General features: G+C 45.9%; 1 protein-coding gene across 1 annotated transcript in view; it reads right to left on the minus strand.

The window, feature by feature from the left end:
* Positions 1–20666, minus strand: part of LOC106592906 (protein unc-80 homolog) — a 110324-nt gene extending 89658 nt beyond the window's left edge. Inside the window, exons 1-10 of the mRNA XM_045700398.1 lie at positions 20396–20666; positions 19687–19735; positions 18993–19149; positions 14441–14793; positions 14165–14288; positions 13718–13782; positions 13176–13321; positions 4115–4388; positions 959–1093; positions 311–521 (exon numbers count right to left, since the gene is read on the minus strand). Of these exons, the coding sequence (XP_045556354.1) occupies positions 311–521; positions 959–1093; positions 4115–4388; positions 13176–13321; positions 13718–13782; positions 14165–14288; positions 14441–14793; positions 18993–19149; positions 19687–19735; positions 20396–20487 (1606 nt within the window). The 5' untranslated portion in view covers positions 20488–20666. The remainder of the gene's footprint in view (positions 1–310; positions 522–958; positions 1094–4114; positions 4389–13175; positions 13322–13717; positions 13783–14164; positions 14289–14440; positions 14794–18992; positions 19150–19686; positions 19736–20395) is intronic.
* Between the last annotated feature and the right edge of the window lie 576 nt (positions 20667–21242).

The raw sequence follows: 21242 nt of genomic DNA on the forward strand, positions 1-21242 counted from the left end.
TCAATAGATGGATAGACGTGAATAGTACAATCTATTGATAGAGATAGAGATGATCTATCAGCAGAAAGACAGAGAGATCAAACAGTGAGTGGCTAGTGTTGGTCATATACAGACCTGGGTTCAAATACTATTCGAAATCATTTCAAATATTTTATCTGGGCTTGAGCTTGCCTGGTGCCATGGAACCAATAGAAAAGTTGCAAAGCTGCAAACCACACCCATCTGGCACTGCAGGCAAGCGCTCAAACTAACGCTTCTACATGTTTCAAAGAATTTCAAAAAGTGTTTGAACCCAGATCTGGTATGGTACCCATGATGGTAGCCTGCCAGCCCCCGCGCTCCAGCGCCCGCCGGTCGTCGCCAGAGAAGCTGGCGAAGGAGAAGGTGGATCGGGTGGGTGACACGTCCAGGTGGTCCTCGTGAAGCAGGAAGGGCACACCCATGCGGCGCTGGCGCTTCTTGCCCGTGTGGTGGAACGGGATGGAGCCCTTACGCTCACGGTCCTCCCGCCGGTTCTTGAACTGTACCACGGTCGGTAGGAGGAGACACAAAACAAACACATTCATTCTAAATGTTCTAACTACAGCAGGGTTTTGTTTCCACCTAGGAAGAGTCAGCTGCGCATAATGGTAAATTGATTGAGAGGTCGAAACATACTAAAGGGTCAAATTAATAAAAGGGAGATAAAAGGGAGAGAAAATGTAGGCCAAATGTTTGAAATGATTTACATGGACAAAGACAATGATAGATGTGAGGAAAGAGGGCCCATACCCAGAGAGAGAGAGAGAGAGAGAGAGAGAGAGAGAGAGAGAGAGAGACAGAGAGAGAGGGATAGTGAGAGTGAGAGAGAAAGACTGAGACAGAGAAAGAGAGAGAGAGAGAAACAGGGAGGCTAATAGAAAGATAATATAATAAAGCCAGATTTTAGAACTTGTACATGTATCTCCATGCATCTCACCTTTTTGAAGAGGTTCATCCCCAGGTCAGAGGAAAGGTCGGGTACAGCCTGTCTGCGCAGGTTGGTCAGGGACACCTTAGAGAAGGTCTCTGAACTGAGGGACTTATCCTCCTCGTTGCATTTCAGACTCATGTCCTTATATGGGCAGAGAGCACAGGGGTTAAGGGTGAATGGCAGGTGTCAATCAGAGATATAGTGTAGCAATAGGACGCTTTACTGTACAGAGACAGTCAACTTTGTTCATATACAGTATTTACGATGGCATAACTATGGGAAAACCTGAACCACTTGATAATACTGTAATAAGAGCTACTATATAAGGCGAATAGCCCCCCTGATATGCAACTTTTCAGGGAAGTTAGGAACCAATATACACAGGCAGTTAGGAAAGCTAAGGCTAGCTTTTTCAAACAGAAATTTGCATCCTGTAGTACAAACTCAAAAAAGTTCTGGGACACTGTAAAGTCCATAGAGAATAAGAGCACCTCCTCCCAGCTGCCCACTGCACTGAGGCTAGGAAACACTGTCACTACCGATAAATCCACAATAATTGAGAATTTCAATAAGCATTTTTCTACGGCTGGCCATGCTTTCCACCTGGCTACCGCTTTTCTACGGCTGGCCATGCTTTCCACGTGGCTACCACTTTTCTACGGCTGGCCATGCTTTCCACCTGGCTACCCCTACCCCGGTCAACAGCCCTGCACTCCCCACAGCAACTCGCCCAAACCTCCCCCACTTCTCCTTCACTCAAATCCAGATAGCTGATGTTCTGAAAGAGCTGCAAAATCTGGACCCCTACAAATCAGCCGGGCTAGACAATCTGGACCCTCTCTTTCTAAAGTTATCTGCCGAAATTGTTGCAACCCCTATCACTAGCCTGTTCAACCTCTCTTTCGTATCGTCTGAGATTCCCATAGATTGGAAAGCTGCCGCGGTCATCCCCCTCTTCAAAGGGGGAGACACTCGAGACCCAAACTGCTACAGACCTATATCTATTCTACCCTGCCTTTCTAAGGTCTTTGAAAGCCAAGTTAACAAACAGATTACCGACCATTTCGAATCTCACAGTACCTTCTCCGCTATGCAATCTGGTTTCCGAGCTGGTCATGGGTGCACCTCAGCCACGCTCAAGGTCCTAAACCATATCATAACCGCCATCGATAAGAGACATTACTGTGCAGCTGTATTCATCGACGTGGCTAAGACTTTCGACCTTGTCAATCACAACATTCTTATTGGCAGACTCAACAGCCTTGGTTTCTCAAATGATTGCCTCGCTTGGTTCACCAACTTCTTCTCCAATCGAGTTCAGTATGTCAAATCGGAGGGCCTGTTGTCCAGACCTCTGGCAGTCTCTATGGGGGTGCCACAGGGTTCAATTCTCGGGCCGACTCTCTTCTCTGTATACATCCATGATGTCGCTCTCGCTGTTGGATATTCTTTAATCCACCTCTACACAGACGACACCATTCTGTATACCTCTGGCCCTTCGTTGGACACTGTGTTAACTAACCTCCAGATGAGCTTCAATGCCATACAACTCTCCTTCCGTGGCCTCCAACTGCTCTTAAATGCAAGTAAAACTAAATGCATGCTATTCAACCGATCGCTGCCCGCACCTGCCCGCCCGTCCAGCATCACTACTCTGGACGGTTCTGACTTAGAATATGTGGGTGTCTGGTTAGACTGTAAACTCTCCTTCCAGACTCACATTAAACATCTCCAATCCAAAATTAAATCTAGAATCGGTTTCCTATTTCGCAACAAAGCATCCTTCACTCATGCTGCCAAACATACCCTCATAAAACTGACTATCCTACTGATCCTCGACTTCGGCGATGTCATTTACAAAATAGCCTCCAACACTCTACTCAACAAATTGGATGCAGTCTATCACAGTGCCATCCGTTTTGTCACCAAAGCCCCATATACTACCCACCACTGCGACCTGTATGCTCTCATTGGCTGGCCCACGCTTCATACTCGTCGCCAAACCCACTGGCTCCAAGTCATCTACAAGTCTCTGCTAGGTAAAGCCCCGCCTTATCTCAGCTCACTGGTCACCATCGCAGCACCAACCCGTAGCACGCGCTCCAGCAGGTATATCTCACTGGTCACCCCCAAAGCCAATTCTTCCTTTGGCCGCCTCTCCTTCCAGTTCTCTGCTGCCAATGACTGGAACGAACTGCAAAAATCTCTGAAGCTGGAGACTCTTACCTCCCTCACTAGCATTAAGCACTAGCTGTCAGAGCAGCTCACAGATCACTGCACCTGTACATAGCTCATCTGTAAATAGCCCATCCAATCTACCTCATCCCCATACTGAATTTATTGATTTATCTTGCTCCTTTGCACACCAGTATCTCAACTTGCACATTCATCCTCTGCACATCCTACCATTCCAGTGTTTAATTGCTATATTGTAATTACTTTGCCACCATGGCCTATTAATTGCCTTACCTCTGTTATCCTACCTCATTTACACATGCTGTATGTAGATTTTCCTACTGTATTATTGACTGTATGTTTGTTTACTCCATGTGTAACTCTGTGTTGTTGTATGTGTCGAACTGCTTTGCTTTATCTTGGCCAAGTCGCAGTTGCAAATGAGAACTGGTTCTCAACTAGCCTACCTGGTTAAATAAAGGTGAAATAAATAAATCAAATAAAATTATACTATATAGGAATTATAAACTGGGTGGTTCAAGTCCTGAATGCTGATTGGCTGAAAGCCGTGGTATATCAGACCGTATACCAGGGATATGACAAAACATTTGTTTTTACTGGTCTAATTACGTTGGTAATTAGTTTAGAAAAGAAGTAAGGCACCTCTGGGGTTTGTGGTATATGGCCAATATACCACGGCTAAGGGCTGTATCTAGGCACTCCACGTTGCGTCATGCATAAGAACAGCCGGTAGCCGTGGTATATTGGCCATATACCACACCCCCTCGGGCCGTATTGCTTAATTATACTATCCTATATAGGGCATACTATATAGGGCATTGAACTGTTGTATTACTACAAATACTACTACTTATACTAGTACTAGTATTACCTGTGTCTTATGGCTTTACAGTACTGTAGTTATAACACCATATAATACTGTAGTATTAACTAATGATTGACATAAACACAATGGTTATAACCCACCTGAGTCTTGTGGGTGTTGACGAGAGAGGGGGCGGTGGCCACCATGGAGCTGCTACGAGGGCGGGGCAGGGGCGGGACCAGTGGCTCCGGCGGGCGTTCCGGGCGCTCCTCCAGGATCTGACGCAGGCGCTGCAGGTAGAACATGAGGGCCCAGTGCACCCCCTCCTCCGTCCAGTGGGGCTGCAGCAGGCAGCGCAGGACTGCCACGTCAAAGTAGGTGGCGTAGCGGGCACGCTGGGCCAGGGAGACGGAGATCCCCGCCGGGGCAGAGGTCCTGGGGGAGACAAGGTACAGGGAGAGAGGGAGGGGGAGACAAGGTACAGGGAGAGAGGGAGGGGAGACAAGGTACAGGGAGAGAGGGAGGGGGATAGAGGGAGGGGAGAGAGAGAGGGTGGGAGAAAGTTAGTGACATTAATCTGTAAAGCCCTTTCGATATCAGCAGTTATCACAATGTGCCTTACAATAACCCGGCCTAGACCTGGCCTGGACCCGGCCTTTTGCGAATAATTGTTAAAGGCAGGACTTGTTACTGTAGTTTATGATTTGTAAGCAGCCTAACTGAGCTCAAATGATCAAATCAGCACCTCTAAAATAAACTAGATTGATGTCTGATATTATGTTCTAGCTCTGCAAAGAACAATCTGTAAATCTCTTGACTGAAATCACTTGCATCTGCCTCAAATGCAATTACCAGTCCCCATCATTTCCTGCACCGTTCATCACTTACAGTGCATTCGGAATTTATTCAGACCCCTTGACTTTTCCACATTTTGTTACGTTACAGCCATATTCTAAAATTGATGTAATAGTTTTTTTACCACATCAATCTAAACACAATACCCCTTAATGACAAAGCAAAAACAGGGTTTTAGAAATGTTTGCAAATGTATACAAAATAAAACGTGGAAATATAACATTTACATAATGAACAATTCAGACCCTTTACTCAGTACTTTGTTGAAGCAGCCTCGAGTATGATGCTACAAGCTCAGCACACCTGTATTGGGGTAACTGTAACGTAAATATGGACAGTTATTCCAACATGTTCAATGTGCACATCAGAATTCGGTAAGGACCACACATCGTTGCATCCTCGACTTGCATGTTCTGTTACTATGAATGACCATATTGTAAATGTGATTTCTGTCATTCTGAGCAGCGTGGGTGAACACCATAATCATGTTACCATATGGGTCCGGTCAATTTCTCAAATGTCCGGTAAATTAAAATGTTAACGTAAACCCTGACACACACACACACACACACACACACACACACACACACACACACACACACACACACACACACACACACACACACACACACACACACACACACACACACACACACACACACACACACACACACACACACACGCCTGTTAAGATAGAGACGTAGGGTGAAATCTATTGTATAGAACAGAACAGGCTCTCGGCCGCTCTCCTCTGTCCCTTCCTCCCCCAGGGTTCCTCCAGGGCCAAGCAGCTTGGTACTCAGGCCTACCTGGATTGATCAGCGTTCACCTCAGAGAACAGTATCTACAGTATTTGGGGAGTTTCTCCCATTGTTTCTCTACAGATCCTCTCAAGCTCTGTCAGGTTGGAAGGGGAGCATCGCTGCACAGCTATTTTCAGGTCTCTCCAAAGATGTTCGATCGGGTTCAAGTCTGGGCTCTAGCTGGGCCACTCAAGAACATTCAGAGACTTGTCCCGAAGCCACTCCTGCGTTGTCTTGGCTGTGTGCTTAGGGTCGTTGTCCAGTTGGAAGGTGAACCTTCGCCCCAGTCTGAGGTCCTGAGCGCTCTAGAGACAGGTTTTCATCAAGGATCTCTCTGTACTTTGCTCTGTTCATCTTTCCCTTGATCCTGACTAGTCTCCCAGTCCCTGCCGCTGAAAAACATCCCCAGAAGTGACGCTTGGCATTCAGGCCAAAAAGTTCATCAGACCTGAGAATCTTGTTCCTCATGGTCTGAGAGTCCTTTAGGTGGGCTGTCGTGCATTTTACTGAGCAGTGGCTTCTGTCTGACCACTCTACCATTAAGGCCTGATTGGTGGATTGCTGCAGAGATGGTTGTCCTTCTGGAAGATTCTCCCATCACCACAGAGGAACTCTGGAGCTCTGTCAGAGTGACCATCGGGTTCTTGGTCACCTCCCTGACCAAGGCCCTTCTCCCCTGATTGCTCAGTTTGGCCAGGCAGCCAGCTCTAGGAAGTCTTGGTGGTTCCAAACTTCTTCCATTTAAGAATGATGGAGGACACGGTGTTCTTGGGGATCTTCAATGCTGCAGACATTTTTTGGTACTCTTCCCCAGATCTGTGCCTCGATACAATCCTGTCTCGGAGCTCTACGGACAATTCCTTCGAACTCATGGTTTTGTTTTTGCTCTGACATGCACTGTCAACTGTGGGACCTTATATAGCAGGTGTCTGCCTTTCCAAATCATGTCCAATCAATTGAATTTACCACAGGGGGACTCCATCAAGTTGTAGAAACATCTCATGGATGATCAATGAAAACAGGATTCACCTGTGGGATGTGTTAAACAACAAGGCCTTGTAGAATGTGTTAAACAACAAGGCCCTGTAGCATGTGTTAAACAACAAGGCCCTGTAGCATGTGTTAAACAACAAGGCCCTGTAGCATGTGTTAAACAACAAGGCCCTGTAGCATGTGTTAAACAACAAGGCCCTGTAGCATGTGTTAAACAACAAGGCCCTGTAGAATGTGTTAAACAACAAGGCCCTGTAGCATGTGTTAAACAACAAGGCCTTGTAGAATGTGTTAAACAACAAGGCCCTGTAGAATGTGTTAAAGAACAAGGCCCTGTAGCATGTGTTAAAAAACAAGGCCCTGTAGCATGTGTTAAACAACAAGGCCCTGTAGCATATGTTAAACAACAAGGCCCTGTAGCATATGCTAAACAACAAGGCCCTGTAGCATGTTAAACAACAAGGCCCTGTCGCATGTGTTAAACAACAAGGCCCTGTATTATGTGTTAAACAACAAGGCCCTGTATTATGTGTTAAACAACAAGGCCCTGCAGCATGTGTTTCTGTGGAGATTTAGAGACTGGATGTTCAGCCTACGTGAGCCCACTATCAATAAGACTTTAGCTCAGCAGCAGAGATGAAGGTCACTGGCTGGTGGCTCATATTTATTATGTCACACTGTAGAAAAACATTTTACAATGAGACACGAAACTAGCTTTTCTTATTGGACATGCTCAGGGAGCCCTCTCCTTGTTTCAATCTATTTTGGCTACGTTTGATGCCTTATGAATACAGCCCTGATGCATGGCAAAGGAGCCGATACACAGGGCTACACCGCACCACAACGATAGAATGAGATTTATACTGTAGTGAAAGCAGAGAGAGGGAGGAGGGAGGGAGGGAGGGTAAAGCATTTCATCTTAGCTGTACTATTAAACTGAGTCGGGTTGAGACGGTCAATACTAGGAGAATCAATGTCAGAGTACAGGATGCGGGAGCAGTATCGTGTTACACTGTCTAACCGACACACGCACACTGAAAGCTTTCAGTTGGTGTTGTGGAGAGGTTGCTGTGGCGACTGAGTGACGTACATACACCCACCCCCAGGAGAGACACTGCCCAACCTGGACTCCCTCCATTGCGGAGATGAAGCAGCAGTGGTTGCCATGGAAACTGCATCAGCATCGCATCACAGTGGAAAGGAGTGATTGGAGTGCATGGCAACACCGGAGCTGTACGTCAGTGGTATTAATCAGGGGAGAGAGCTTATTTTGATTCACAGCTGGAAGTCCTATAAACGTGAATCTCATGAAGAGAGATGGATCGTTTCACTCTGCTGTCACAATGCATGAAGGTGAGGATGGCTGGGACACATCTCTCTCATTCTCCATACCCAATATCCACATTAAATCTACCAGGGGCGGACTGGCCATATTGCATTTCGGGCAAATGCAAGATGGGCTGGTCGATTTTTATCCCAGGGGGCCTCAAGGGAAAAAAATGGGCCAATATGGGGGCCTAGAAATGTTAGAAATGACAGGGTCGATTTCTGGTCCCAGTCCTCCCCTGATGGAACCTATGATTGAATGTGTTGTATTACTGAATGCAAACACCATAGAGATCCTATTAAATTACTAGAGGGGTGATGTCATAAAGCCTAAAAGTTTCAGAATGGGGTGAAAATGGCAGCCATATTGGTCAGGGAGAAATCCAACCCAGTCTAATGTGAATGAATGGCAGTATAGATATAATCCTGATTTTACTGATGGAGGAGAATAAAAGTGAAATAGGCATGTGATATATCACACATTGTGTAATAGAATTATTGTCAACCTAAAATATTGTTATATAATTATAAATACAGTTTATACAGGTTTTATACAAAGTTTATGTATATATATAGCCTCTAAAATATATGTAAACAGACCATAAATGTCTAAATGTTTCCTTTCATGGATAGCTGTGAGTGCTATTATATGATACAATATCAGAACTTGTTGTATTTACAACTTGTCTAAATCCTATCATCAAGTGATTTCAGCCACTGTATGGCTGTGGATTGACTGCATTGTCTGAATGGAATGTTGGCATGTTGGCATTTAATTTGAAACATGAATGGAATCATTCCTCTAAAACTGTCTGGCTATCTAGCTAACAAACATACAGTGTTGATTAATTCTTCAAATTCATTATTTTACACAAACACAATATCTTATCACAGCACTGGCAAACCATGTTTGACCAACTCCCTGACCAAAATGTCTGCCATTTATCCCATCATAAGAAGGTTCAAGACCATTCTAGTATTCTAATTTGAGTGATAATGTCAGAGAAGCCGGTGTTTGGAGGATATATTGGCATGGGTGTTATTAGGCCCGAGACGTGACCCAGTCGTTAAGTATTTTTGTTTTGTATCTATGGACGCGACCCAGTTCGTTCGATCTAAATGTTCTATTGCCATACTGGCTGGCAACGTTCTTATCCCTTGCTTGCTAGCTAAACAACTATGGCTAACTTACAGTCAGGTCAAACATTGCAGTCAGAATAACAGAAAAGTAGCTGCATTTGCATAAGCTGTTTTCTACTTAAATTTATTTGGATACCTTCATAAGAATGAGCTAATGATGCGCGATTTCTTCCGGCATAGAACATGTGCTCTCTTGTCAGGACACTGTTGTTCAGGGAAGCTAGCCAACAACACAGCTAACACAATCACCTCAGAGGAGCTAGCCAACAACACAGCTAACACAATCACTTCAGAGGAGCTAGCCAACAACACAGCTAACACAATCACTTCAGAGAAGCTAGCCAACAACACAGCTAACACAATCACTTCAGAGGAGCTAGCCAACAACACAGCTAACACAATCATTTCAAACTGAAGCTGGAAAAACTGCAAAGTAGCTGCATTTAGTTTCATTTGACATTTTTTCTATTTACATTTATTTATATATATTCATAAAAATTATGCCAGCTGATTCATCATTTCGACTAGTTGAGAAACGCTGCCTGCCTGTCTGTCTCGTCCCTTCTCCTGACCCCTACACGTTCATTACTATGAGACAGCTGGAGATGTCAGAGAGACAGACCGCTGGTTGTATACAAATCTCCGCTATTGAAAACCAATTGCTAGTCTATGCTTTTTACAGTGAAGATCATGTTTATACATTGTCTGGCTGGGCTGATGAGACAGTGGACTGCTCAGTCAGATGGAACAGAGTAAATAGGCATTTTAACGTCATAGATTTAGCTGGTGGTAACTTGCGGAATAGACACCAGCTGGAATGCGCTTTTAACCAATCAGCATCCAGGATTAGACCAACCTGTTGTATAAACTCTTATATTCAACACTCACAGTTTTACCCTAAAACAAATTAATCATTAACTGGATGCATGCCAAATCATTTAAATCCAAATCGTTCTTCTTCCCCCTAAGCGGGCACAGATTGGGCACTGGGTCTGAGGGTCAGGTTGGGCAGTGGGTCAGAGGGTCAGCTTGGGCAGTGGGTCTGAGGGTCAGCTTGGGCAGTGGGTCTGAGGGTCAGCTTGGGCAGTGGGTCTGAGGGTCAGGTTGGGCAGTGGGTCAGAGGGTCAGCTTGGGCAGTGGGTCTGAGGGTCAGCTTGGGCAGTGGGTCTGAGGGTCAGCTTGGGCAGTGGGTCTGAGGGTCAGAGGGTCAGCTTGGGAAGTGGGTCTGAGGGTCAGGTTGGGCAGTGGGTCTGAGGGTCAAGTTGGGCAGTGGGTCAGAGGGTCAGCTTGGGCAGTGGGTCTGAGGGTCAGCTTGGGCAGTGGGTCTGAGGGTCAGGTTGGGCAGTGGGTCTGAGGGTCAGCTTGGGCAGTGGGTCTGAGGGTCAGCTTGGGCAGTGGGTCTGAGGGTCAGGTTGGGTAGTGGGTCTGAGGGTCAGGTTGGGCAGTGGGTCTGAGGGTCAGCTTGGGCAGTGGGTCTGAGGGTCAGCTTGGGCAGTGGGTCTGAGGGTCAGGTTGGGCAGTGGGTCTGAGGGTCAGGTTGGGCAGTGAGTCTAAGGGTCAGCTTGGGCAGTGGGTCTGAGGGTCAGGTTGGGCAGTGGGCAGATCGATGTCTATCCATTATGTGCCTGCCTGATGCTCTGGGCCAAGGTACAGAGAGTTGGAGACTGGAAGTGCCAGCATTAGACATGCACACATACATACACACTGGCAGTGCCAGCATCAGACATGCACACACACACACACTGGCAGTGCCAGCATCAGACATGCACACATACACACACACACTGGCAGTGCCAGCATCAGACATGCACCATGTTAGTTTAGCATCATTACCCTGGGTAAAGTGTCTCATTGGTAAGAGCAGGCAGACAAGGAGAGACAGATCTGTTTCAGCCTCTGTCTATATCTGGTGTCTGCCTGGGAGGCTGAGAGGAACAAGTTGTAACTCATTATACTGATCATAATACACAAGGGATGGAGTGGAACCTCTGAATGAGCACTTGTGTGTGTGTGTGTGTGTGTGTGTGTGTGTGTGTGTGTGTGTGTGTGTGTGTGTGTGTGTGTGTGTGTGTGTGTGTGTGTGTGTGTGTGTGTGTGTGTGTGTGTGTGTGTGTGTGTGTGTGTGTGTGCATGCGTGTGCTGTGAGCTACTGAGCCATACTAAGCTATGAGGAACAGGTGATGCTGCAGGCTACATTATATAACATTAAACTAGATGAATGCAGCCAGTTTGTTCTTTCTAGACTGCTATAAGGTCAACATGTACTAGTCCTGTATAATAGTAACGTTACAGTCAGTCAGTCAACTATGCTGCACAGCAATGCCTTCACCTTCATACAATATCATATGCATGCGATACGACAGTTCCATTAAAGTGGCAATCTTTGATTCAAACAACAAATACAGTGGCAAGAAAAAGTATGTGAACCCTTTGGAATTATCTGGATTTCTGCATAAATTGGTCATAAAATCAGATCTGATCTTCATCTAAGTCACAACAACAGACAAACACAGCGTGCTTAAACTAATAACACACAAATTATTGTATTTTTCTTGTCTATATTGAATACATAATTTAAACATTCACAGTGTAGGTTGGGAAAAGTATGTGAACCCCTAGGCTAATGACTTCTTCAAAAGCTAGTTGGAGTCAGGAGTCAGCTAACCTGGAGTCCAATCAATGAGACGAGATTGGAGATGTTGGTTAGAGCTGCCCTGCCCCATAAAAAACTCACAAAATTTGAGTTTGCTATTCACAAGAAGCATTGCCTGATGTGAACCATGCCTTGAACAAAATAGATCTCAGAAGACCCAAGATAAAGAATTGTTGACCTGCATAAAGCTAGAAAGGGTTACAAAAGTATCTCTAAAAGCCTTGATGTTCATCAGTCCACGGTAAGACAAATTGTCTATAAATAGAGAAAGATCAGCTACTCTCCATAGGAGTGGCCGTCCTGCAAAGATGACTGCAAGAGCACAGCGCAGAATGCTCAATGAGGTTAAGAAGAATCCTAGAGTGTCAGCTAAAGACAAAGAAATCTCTGGAAGATGCTAACATCTCTGTTGACGAGTCTACAATACGTAAAACATTAAAACAAGAATGATGTTCATGGGAGGACGGAAGAAGCCACTGCTGTCCAAAAAAAACATTGCTGCACATCTGAAGTTTGCAAAATAGCATCTGGATGTTCCACAGCGCTACTGACTAAATATTCTGTGGACAGATGAAACTGAAGTTGAGTTGTTTGGAAGGAACACACAACACTATGTGTGGAGAAAAAAAGGCAAAGCACACCAACATCAAAACCTCATCCCAACTGTAAAGTATGGTGGAGGGAGCATCGTGGTTTGGGGCTGCTTTGCTGCCTCAGGGCCTGGACAGCTTGCTATCATCGATGGACAAATTAATTCCCAAGTTTATCAAGACATTTTTCAGGAGAATGTAAGGCTATCTGTCCGCCAATTGAAGCTCAACAGAAGTTGGGTGATGCAACAGGACAATGACCCAAAAGACAGAAGTAAATCAACAACAGAATGGCTTCAACAGAAGAAAATACTCCTTCTGGAGTGTCCCAGTCAGAGTCCTGACCTCAACCCGATTGAGATGCTGTGGCATGACCTCAAGAGAGCGGTTCACACCAGACATCCCAAGAATTTTGCTGAACTGAAACAGTTTTGTAAAGAGGAATGGTCCAAAATTCCTCCTGATCGCTGTGCAGGTCTGATCTGCAACTATAGAACACTTTTGGTTGAGGTTATTTCTGTCAACCAGTTATTAAAACTAAGGGTTCACATACTTTTCCCACCCTGCACTGTGAATGTTTATGCGGTGTGTTCAATAAAGACATGAAAATGTATAATTGTTTGTGTGTTATTAGTTTAAGCAGACTGTGTTTGTCTATTGTTGTGACTTAGATGAAGATCAGATCTAATTTTATGACCAATTTATGTAGAAGTCCAAGTAATTCCAAAGGGTTCACATACTTTTCTTGCCACTGTATCTGTACCAATCCCTTTAATGTTTCCTTACTGTTCACATTTTCCATGTATCATATGTTGTGTGTGTGTGTTTGTTTGTATGAACTGCACAGTTCATAACAGCTTACTTCTTCTTGGCGATCCCTTTGTCGAGTGGAGCCTGTCGCGTTGACGGCCCACCTCTCTCCACTGAGTTGCCGCGGCGACAGCTCTGCTCTCCAGCCCCAGGGGAGGATGAATCTGATTGGGCCGTTTCACAGACCACCTGGAAACCCTGCAGACAGAGCAAATAAGAGCCTGTCAGTCAAGAGGCTTCTAGTCTCTTCTAACACACAGATTATACCAGCAAGGGGATTTTTTTTAAACCTTTATTTAACTAGGCAAGTCAGTTAATTAAGAACAAATTATTATTTACAATGACAGCCTACCCCGGCCAAACCCGGACAATGCTGAGCCAATTGTGCACCGTCCTATGGGACTCCCAATCATGGCTGGATGTGATACAGCCTGGATTCGAACCAGAGACTGTAGTGACACCTCTTGCACTGAGATGCAATGCCGTAGACCTCTGCGCCACTCGGGAGTGATAATAATATTAGCAGAGACCCTGGGGGGAGGGGGCTGGAGGAGGGGTACAGCTGTCTCACTGCTGCCTGAGACGAACACTCACCATGGGGCCTTGGTTTCTGGACCCACAGGGGCTACACTGGTTGTTCACCGGGGAGTTCCTCTTGGCTGTTGACAAAACAGGTGGTAGCTTACAGAATAGAATCTAACAGAATAGAATCTAATAGAATAGAATCTAATAGAATAGAATCTAATGGAATAGAATAGAATGCACTCTTAGTAAAAAGGGTTCCAAAAGGGTTCTTTGGATGTCCCCATAAGAGGTCCTTTTGAAGAACCCTTTTTGGTTCCAGGAACCCTCTATGGAAAGGGCAGAAGATCCCCTTTAGGGCCTTGTCTCTAGAGTGTAGAATAGACTAAAATATCACTTTTGTTACTATGGTATTTGGTTTGGGTATTACTAATGTCTCATGTACAACAGCAGAGTAGAACTCAGATGATTCCATAGTCAGTACTACATGCTTTCTTTGGTGTCCTCTGGGTGTCTCACCTGTCACAATGTTCCTCACAGGCTTGATGAGGGCAGAGAAGGCGGGGACGTCAGGTTGCCGGTGCTCCCACATTGGCTGCCATATGATGAGACCACTGGCCAATCGGAAAGTCAGGTCAGACTCCTAGACGACACGGCAAAAAAGTTTACATACACACACACAGACACGCACAGTAGGGAACCAAAGCATTCCCCAGAGCCATGAAACACAACCACAGCATCTACACACACAGATCAATAGGGGGTAGTCCAGCAGGAAAGATGAATCAGAGGTACCTTGATGCGGTGAATGAGGGGAGCAAAGAGGAAGACAAACAGCTCCACGGTGGCCATGCTCTTGTGGAAGAGCTTGGTGCGGGCGTGCTCATCCTCCTCCAGGGACCCGCTGCAGCGTGGCGCTCCTGACCCAGAACCGGTGCCTGATCCTGGGCCACCTTGGCCACCTCTGGCTGGCGGGGAACCCTGGTTCCCAATCCCCATTGGCTGGAGGAAGGCTGAGCTGCTGCTGCCCCCCGACCATCCGTGGCCCAGGCTGGGCTCCTGGTTGCACTCCTGGGCCGCTTCCAGTAGCATCCAGTGGAGGGTATGGAGCAGCTTGGTCTCCGCCACGCCCAGCTTGTCCTGGTGACCTGGGGTTAGGGGTGAGGGGTCAGAGCAGGGGTGTCAAACATATGGCCTGTTCAATACGGCCCACTGGTGGTTTGATCACAGAGTTTCTAAACCCAGAGGCCCAACATTGCAATACTTCCGGGAACGCTTCGCGGAGCACAGAATCCGCTTAATTACTTAATAAAACCAAATCGAAACTGTGTAGAAATTATAATGGTCCTACATTTACAGTCTCTTCACTCTGTCCAGCTTGATAACAGTCATTTACAATCTCTTCACTCTGTCCAGCTTGATAAGTCATTTACAGTCTCTTCACTCTATCCAGCTTGATAACAATCATTTATAGTCTCTTCAATCTGTCCAGCTTGATAACAGTCATTTACTGTGCATTTGGGAAGTATTCAGACCCTTTGACTTTTTCCACATTTTGTTATGTGACAGCCTTATTCTAAAATGGATTTGTTTTTCCCCCCTCATCAATCTACACACAATACCCCAGAATCACAAAGCAAAAACTGGTTTTTAGAAATTTTTGCAAATGTATTACAAATAAAAAACAGATATACACTGCTCAAAAAAATAAAGGGAACACTAAAATAACACATCCTAGATCTGAATGAATGAAATAATCTTATTAAATAATTTTTTCTTTACATAGTTGAATGTGCTGACAACAAAATCACACAAAAATAATCAATGGAAATCCAATTTATCAACCGATGGAGGTCTGGATTTGGAGTCACACACACTCAAAATTAAAGTGGAAAACCACACTACAGGCTGATCCAACTTTGATGTAATGTCCTTAAAACAAGTCAAAATGAGGCTCAGTAGTGTGTGTGGCCTCCACGTGCCTGTATGACCTCGCTACAACACCTGGGCATGCTCCTGATGAGGTGGCGGATGGTCTCCTGAGGGATCTCCTCCCAAACCTGGACTAAAGCATCCACCAACTCCTGGACAGTATGTGGTGCAACGTGGCGTTGGTGGATGGAGCGAGACATGATGTCCCAGATGTGCTCAATTGGATTCAGTGGAAGGCATCAATGCCTTCCACTTGCAGGAACTGCTGACACACTCCAGCCACATGAGGTCTAGCACTGTCTTACATTAGGAGGAACCCAGGGCCAACTGTACCAGCATATGGTCTCACAAGGGGTCTGAGGATCTCATCTCGGTACCTAATGGCAGTCAGGCTACCTCTGGCGAGCACATGGAGGGCTGTGCGGCCCCCCAAAGAAATGCCACACCATGACTGACCCACCGCCAAACCGGTCATGCTGGAGGATGTTGCAGGCAGCAGAACGTTCTCCACGGCGTCTCCAGACTCTGTCACGTCTGTCACGTGCTCAGTGTGAACCTGCTTTCATCTGTGAAGAGCACAGGGCGCCAGTGGCGAATTTGCCAATCTTGGTGTTCTCTGGCAAATGCCAAACGTCCTGCACGGTGTTGGGCTGTAAGCACAACCCCCACCTGTGGACGTCGGGCCCTCATACCACCCTCATGGAGTCTGTTTCTGACCGTTTGAGCAGACACATGCACATTTCATTTGTGGCCTGCTGGAGGTCATTTTGCAGGGCTCTGGCAGTGCTCCTCCTGCTCCTCCTTGCACAAAGGCGGAGTTAGCGGTCCTGCTGCTGGGTTGTTGCCCTCCTACGGCCTCCTCCACGTCTCCTGATGTACTGGCCTGTCTCCTGGTAGCGCCTCCATGCTCTGGACACTACGCTGACAGACACAGCAAACCTTCTTGCCACAGCTCGCATTGATGTGCCATCCTGGATGAGCAGCACTACCTGAGCCACTTGTGTGGGTTGTAGACTCCGTCTCATGCTACCACTAGAGTGAAAGCACCGCCAGCATTCAAAAGTGACCAAAACATCAGCCAGGAAGCATAGGAACTGAGAAGTGGTCTGTGGTGACCACCTGCAGAACCACTCCTTTATTGGGGGTGTCTTGCTAATTGCCTATAATTTCCACCTGTTGTCTATTCCATTTGTACAACAGCATGTGACATTTATTGTCAATCATTGTTGCTTCCTAAGTGGACAGTTTGATTTCACAGAAGTGTGATTGACTTGGAGTTACATTGTGTTGTTTAAGTGTTCCCTTTATTTTTTTGAGCAGTGTATCACATTAACATAACTATTCAGACCCTTTACTCAGTACTTTGTTGAAGCACTTTAGGCAGCGATTACAGCCTCGAGTCTTCTTGGGTATGACGCTACAAGCTTGGCACATCTGTATTTGGGGAGTTTCCCCCTTCTTCTCTGCAGATCCTCTCAAGCTCTGTCAGGTTGGATGGGGAGCATCACTGCACATCTATTTTCAGGTCTCTCCAAAGATGTTAGATCGGTTAAAGTCCGGGCTCTGGCTGGGCCACTCAAGAACATTCAGAGACTTGTCCCGAAGCCACTCCTGCGTTGTCTTGGCTGTGTGCTTAGGGTCGTTGTCCTGTTGGAAGATGAACCGTTACCCCAGTCTGAGGTCCTAAGTGCTCTGGAGAAGGTTTTCATCAAGGAACTCTATGTACTTTGCTCCGTTCATCTTTCCCTCGATCCTGACTAGTCTCCCACTCCCTGCCGCTGAAAAACATCCCCACAGCATGATGCCGCCACCACCATGCTTCACTGTGGAGATGGTGCCAGGTTTCCTCCAGACGTGACGCTCGGCATTCAAGCCAAAGACTTCAATCTTGGTTTCTTCAGGCCAGAGAATCTTGTTTCTCATGGTCTTAGAGTCCTTTAGGTGCATTTTGGCAAACTCCTAGCGGTCTGTCATGTACCTTTTACTGAGGAGTGGCTTCCGTCTGGCGACTCTACCATAAAGGCCTGATTGGTGGAGTGCTGCAGAGATGGTTGTCCTTCTGGAAGGTTCTCCCATCTCCACGGAGGAACTCTGGAGCTCTGTCAGAGTGATCATCAGGTTCTTGGTCACCTCCCTGACCAAGGCCCTTCTCCCCCGATTGCTCAGTTTGGCCTGGCGGCCGGCTCTAGGAAGAGTCTTGGTGGTTCCAAACTACTTCAATTTAAGAATGATGGAGGCCACTGTGTTCTCGGGGACCTTCAATGCTGAAGAAATGTTTTGGTACCCTTCCCGAGATCTGTGCCTCAACACAATCCTTTCTCGGAGCTCTACGGACAATTCCTTCAACCTCATGGCTTGGTTTTTGATCTGACATGCACTGTCAACTGTGGGACCTAATAGACAGGTGTGTGCCTTTCCAAATCATGTCCAATCAATTGAATTTAATACAGGTGGACTCCAATCAAGTTGTAGAAACATCTCAAGGATGATCAATGGAAACAGGATGCATCTGAGCTCAATTTCGAGTCTCATAGCAAAGGGTCTGAATACTTATGTAAATAAGGTATCATCTATAGTCTCTTCACTCTGTCCAGCTTGATAACAGTCATTTATAGTCCCTTCACTCTGTCCAGCTTGATAACAGTTATCGATACGAAAGCTAGACAGTCAGGGAGTATCGAAAATTCCAAAAGTGATGGATAGAGGACTCTTTTTTTCCATTTTGGCATTTAAGTGTGGCCCACGGGGCCAAATAAGTTTGACACCCCTGGGTCAGAGATCAGTGTTTGATTGGTGTGATGGGATACATGGGTGTGTGGGGTGGGAGGGTGTGTGTATTCCTGTATGCATGTCTGTATGTGTATGTCTGTGTCTGTATTACTGTATTCGTGTCTGTATTACCTCAATGCGTGTCTGTGTGTCTGTATTACTGTATTCGTGTCTGTATTACTGTATGCGTGTCTGTGTGTGTGTCTGTATTACTGTATGAGTGTCTGTATTACTGTATGCGTGTCTGTGTGTGTGTCTGTATTACTGTATTCGTGTCTGTGTGTCTGTATTACTGTATTCGTGTCTGTATTACTGTATGCGTGTCTGTGTGTGTGTGTATTACTGTATTCGTGTCTGTGTGTGTGTGTATTACTGTATTCGTGTCTGTATTACTGTATGAGTGTCTGTATAACTGTATGCATGTCTGTGTGTGTGTCTGTATTACTGTATTCGTGTCTGTGTGTGTGTGTATTACTGTATTCGTGTCTGTATTACTGTATGAGTGTCTGTATAACTGTATGCATGTCTGTGTGCGTGTGTGTGCATGCATGCATATGCGTGTCTGCGTCCGTGTGTGTGTGTGTGTGTGTGTGTGTGTGTGTGTGTGTGTGTGTGTGTGTGTGTGTGTGTGTGTGTGTGTGTTTACCCAGCTTGTTCCTGTTAGAGAGCAGGATGGCGGTGCAGTGGAGTACGTGGGGCAGGGCGGCCTGGACCAGCTCCCAGCGAGAGATGCTCTGGATGGCCTCGGACAGCACCGGGGAGAGCCCGTGGAGCTTGTTCTCCACCAGCACCCGCTCAAAGGACTAGGAGAGAGACACAGTGGCCCGTATTCATTAAATGTCTCAGAGTAGGAGTGCTGGTCTGGGATCAGCCCTCTGTCCATGTAATCTTATTTCTTATTATGTAAAAAGGTCAAACTGATCCTAGCTCAGCACTCCTACTTGGAGATGCTTCATGAACATGGGCCAGTGACGTCTCTGAGACAGAAACTGAAGGGCCATTGAGTGCCAGTGGATGTGGCCAATAAGTGTCCTCAAGCAAAGTAATATGCCTTGGGGAAAGCAGCAAGCCTGAGTTAAAGCCCAATTTACTATTTGGTCATACACTCAGACGTGTTATTACAATGTATAGACTCATTATAAAGATGAGTTTGAACTAGCTACAATTCATAGTAATAACAGTTTAACCAAACGGGCAAGGTACAGAATAGAACAGAACAAACTCCAATCCTCTAAATGCAATTGAAAAATGCTCCCCTAATTCGCAGGTGCGGCGAGGCCGCGGGAGAAGCGGAGCGATGATTCATTCTAATCAACTATCGCGTTAAGAAAATGGCTTACCACACAAGATGCCTCATATTGTTTCCCCAACTTCGGCCTCAGAAACGCGCTGCAATCATGAAAACATTGGGGCGTGTTAAATGTTCATTACATCATTGTTTGAAAATAATATCATTAGCTACATAGGGTAAATTGAATAGGCTGTGACGCAAATGTTGGAGCTAGACCGCCAAACGTCTTCGTGCAAGTGGCCAGTGGTATCATCCAAATGATAAAATATGATCGCTTATACCGTTCATAGCCTAGCCCTACCTCTAGAAATAACAGTGAACATACTGTATACATATCAGATGGATTCAGCCGTAGGTTACAGCGGATGCGTAATAAGGCAATCACCTTCACCTTTTCCCAGCCATGTCTACAGGTGTGACATTTTAGCCCCCCCTCCTCTAGAACATATCCCCTGTACGAGAACTAGCTGTTTTTCTCGGGTTTTTTTCTTTTCATGTTGTTGTATGTTTGGATGTATTGAATAGGCTACAATAGCCTAACCAAATGAACTGACGCATAGCCTGACATGACAACCCGGTCAACGGGTGTATAACGAGTCAAATGATTGACACTCACATAAAAACCTTCTATACAGATGTAACACATGTTTTAATGTATAACCTAAGGGAGCGAGTTAGCTTGGTTGACATATAATCTCACTCCCGTATATTCTGAGCAGCGGCAAACACCTGTTATCAATGGCTGTCACGACACTAACCTGGTCTGCCTCCATAAGAAGGTCTGGATCGGGAACGGTATACCCTTGCCGCACTCCGTGTCGGTCTCATCCAGGCTTTTCCGCTTCACCATCTTGTCGACTTGTCGCCGTCCAGACGTAGCTGGGTCCGGTCGTCCCAGGTGATGTGATGCCTCACGACATGATTCCGTTCGGCTTGTGTAAAATGGCTGCAAATGTCGGCGGTGGTAGAGGTAACAGAGCGAGATCTATATGGTTTCAGCACCACCTTCCGAGCAGCGGCAGCGGGGAACGGCAGAGTGATTTATCAAACAGCGGCGAGGGGGGGGGCTGCTGTAAAAACGCAGTACGACTACTAGGAAGTAAGAACAGATGTTTTCCTTAACAACATAAGTATGATCGGGTCGGCTACTGGGAACAGTAGGCTAAACGACGAGAAAAAACACCAATATAAAAGCATAATCGGTTTACACACAACATGCGGCACATTCAGGCTGGAGTATTTCTCCACGCCCTCCACACATATTTAATCTATCTCCATATGAATAACATCAACAGGTTGTTTAATTACCTTGAAATAAAACCCTATGCCTGTTTTGATTACATTAACATTTCATGGTATGACACGTCACTAAAGGGGAATAAAATAAACCACAAATACCTTCTAGTGATATTCACACAATTAGCATTATTGGTTGGCTGTACAGCGCTGTGGGGTGTGTAGACGACCAGAAAGTACATCATCTATTAAACGAGTTATCTAAAAAAAAATAATATGACAGTGTTCTGTTCTGATGGGCACAACCTTTTGGCCCAACAACATCTGTTGCATGCAGTTAGCCTTCCCAAATGACATCACCAAAATGAC

This window comes from Salmo salar, chromosome ssa17 (assembly GCF_905237065.1).
Source record: "Salmo salar chromosome ssa17, Ssal_v3.1, whole genome shotgun sequence".
NCBI classification, from domain to species: Eukaryota; Metazoa; Chordata; class Actinopteri; order Salmoniformes; family Salmonidae; genus Salmo; species Salmo salar.